Source organism: Nestor notabilis, unplaced genomic scaffold (genome assembly GCF_000696875.1).
Source record: "Nestor notabilis isolate BGI_N333 unplaced genomic scaffold, ASM69687v1 scaffold16899, whole genome shotgun sequence".
Lineage (NCBI taxonomy): Eukaryota > Metazoa > Chordata > Aves > Psittaciformes > Psittacidae > Nestor > Nestor notabilis.
The window spans coordinates 2,345-3,669 of NW_009943386.1; the positions used below are offsets into that span (position 1 = coordinate 2,345).

General features: G+C 48.7%; 1 protein-coding gene across 1 annotated transcript in view; it reads right to left on the reverse strand.

Annotated features, from left to right (window-relative positions):
- Positions 1-113, reverse strand: part of LOC104411481 (pre-mRNA-processing factor 39-like) — a gene marked incomplete at both ends in the record, with an annotated part of 2,382 nt that extends 2,269 nt beyond the window's left edge. Inside the window, one exon of the mRNA XM_010021904.1 lies at positions 6-113. Coding sequence (XP_010020206.1) covers positions 6-113 — 108 coding nt within the window. The remainder of the gene's footprint in view (positions 1-5) is intronic.
- Positions 114-1,325: the final 1,212 nt, after the last annotated feature.

Genomic DNA, 1,325 nt, shown 5'->3' on the forward strand with positions numbered 1-1,325 from the left:
CGGGCGCACTCGAAGCGCCGCTCCATGTCCGCGTACTTCTTCCAGTAGCCGTAGCAATAGGGATAGTGGGAGAAGAAGGCATCAAAGGCTTTGCGGGCTGCCAGGAGGTGGTTCTGGGGGGAAAAGCACAGGGATTTGGGGACAACCAAAGCCAGGGTGAGCAGCTGGAGCTGCTCCGAGCTTGGGATTAGGAATAGCAGCGGAGGAATCGCCTCCGGAGTGAAGGACGCGCGATTTCGGGGTGGGAGTGAGGGGGTTTGGATGAGGCCGGTGGCTTGAGCGGGGTTTGAATGAAGGATTTCATGGGGCTGGGGGCTTAAAGTGAGGTTTAAGGAAGGTTGTAACACGGGTGGGGGCTTAAGGTGGGATTTAAGGAAGGTTTTAAAGGGGTTGTAGGCTCAGGGTGAGAGTTAATGAGGGTTGTGACAGGGCCGTGGGATCAGGACCGGTTTTAACGGGGTTGCGGCTTAAGATGTGATTTAATGAAGGTTTGAAGGTGGCCATAGGCTTAGAGTGAGTTTTAATGAAGGTTTTAGGGGGGCCATGGATTTAGAGCCAGTTTTAATGGGGTTAGTGGCTTAAGATGGGTTTTAACAAAGGGTTTAACGGGGTTGGAGGCTTAAGATGGGTTTTAACAAAGGTTTGAACATGGCCGTAGGCTTAGGATGAGTTTTAATGAAGGCTTTAAGGGGGCCGTGGGCTTAGAACCAGTTTTAATGAAGGTTTTAAGTGGGACATGGACTTAGAACTAGTTTTAATGGGGTTGGTGGCTTAAGATGGGTTTTAACAAAGGTTTTAATGGGGTTGGAAGGTTAAGATGGGTTTTAATGAAGGTTTTAATGGGGTTGGAGGCTTAAGATGGGTTTTGATGAAGGTTTTAATGGGGTCGGAGGCTTAAGATGGGTTTTGATGAAGGTTTTAATGGGGTTGAAGGCTTAAGATGGGTTTAAACAAAGGTTTTAATGGGGTTGGAGGCTTAAGATGGGTTTTGATGAAGGTTTTAATCAGGTTGGAAACTTAAGATGGGTTTGAATGAAGGTTTTAATCGGGTTGGAGACTTAAGATGGGTTTGAATGAAGGTTTTAAGGGGGTTGTGGGCTCAGGGTGAGACTCAAGGAAGGTTTAAGAGGCCCCAAGGCCTGGGGCGAGCTCTAGTGAAGGTTTAATGGAGAGGGGGGGTTTAACAAAGGTTTGAACTCGGCTGCAGGTGCGGGAGGAGCTTTAAGGAACGGTTTAAAGTGGTCACAGGATCAGGGGAGCTTTAACCCAGGTTTAACAGGGCGGAAGACTTGGGGTGAGCTGGTTTAATGGGGGGGTGGGTTAAG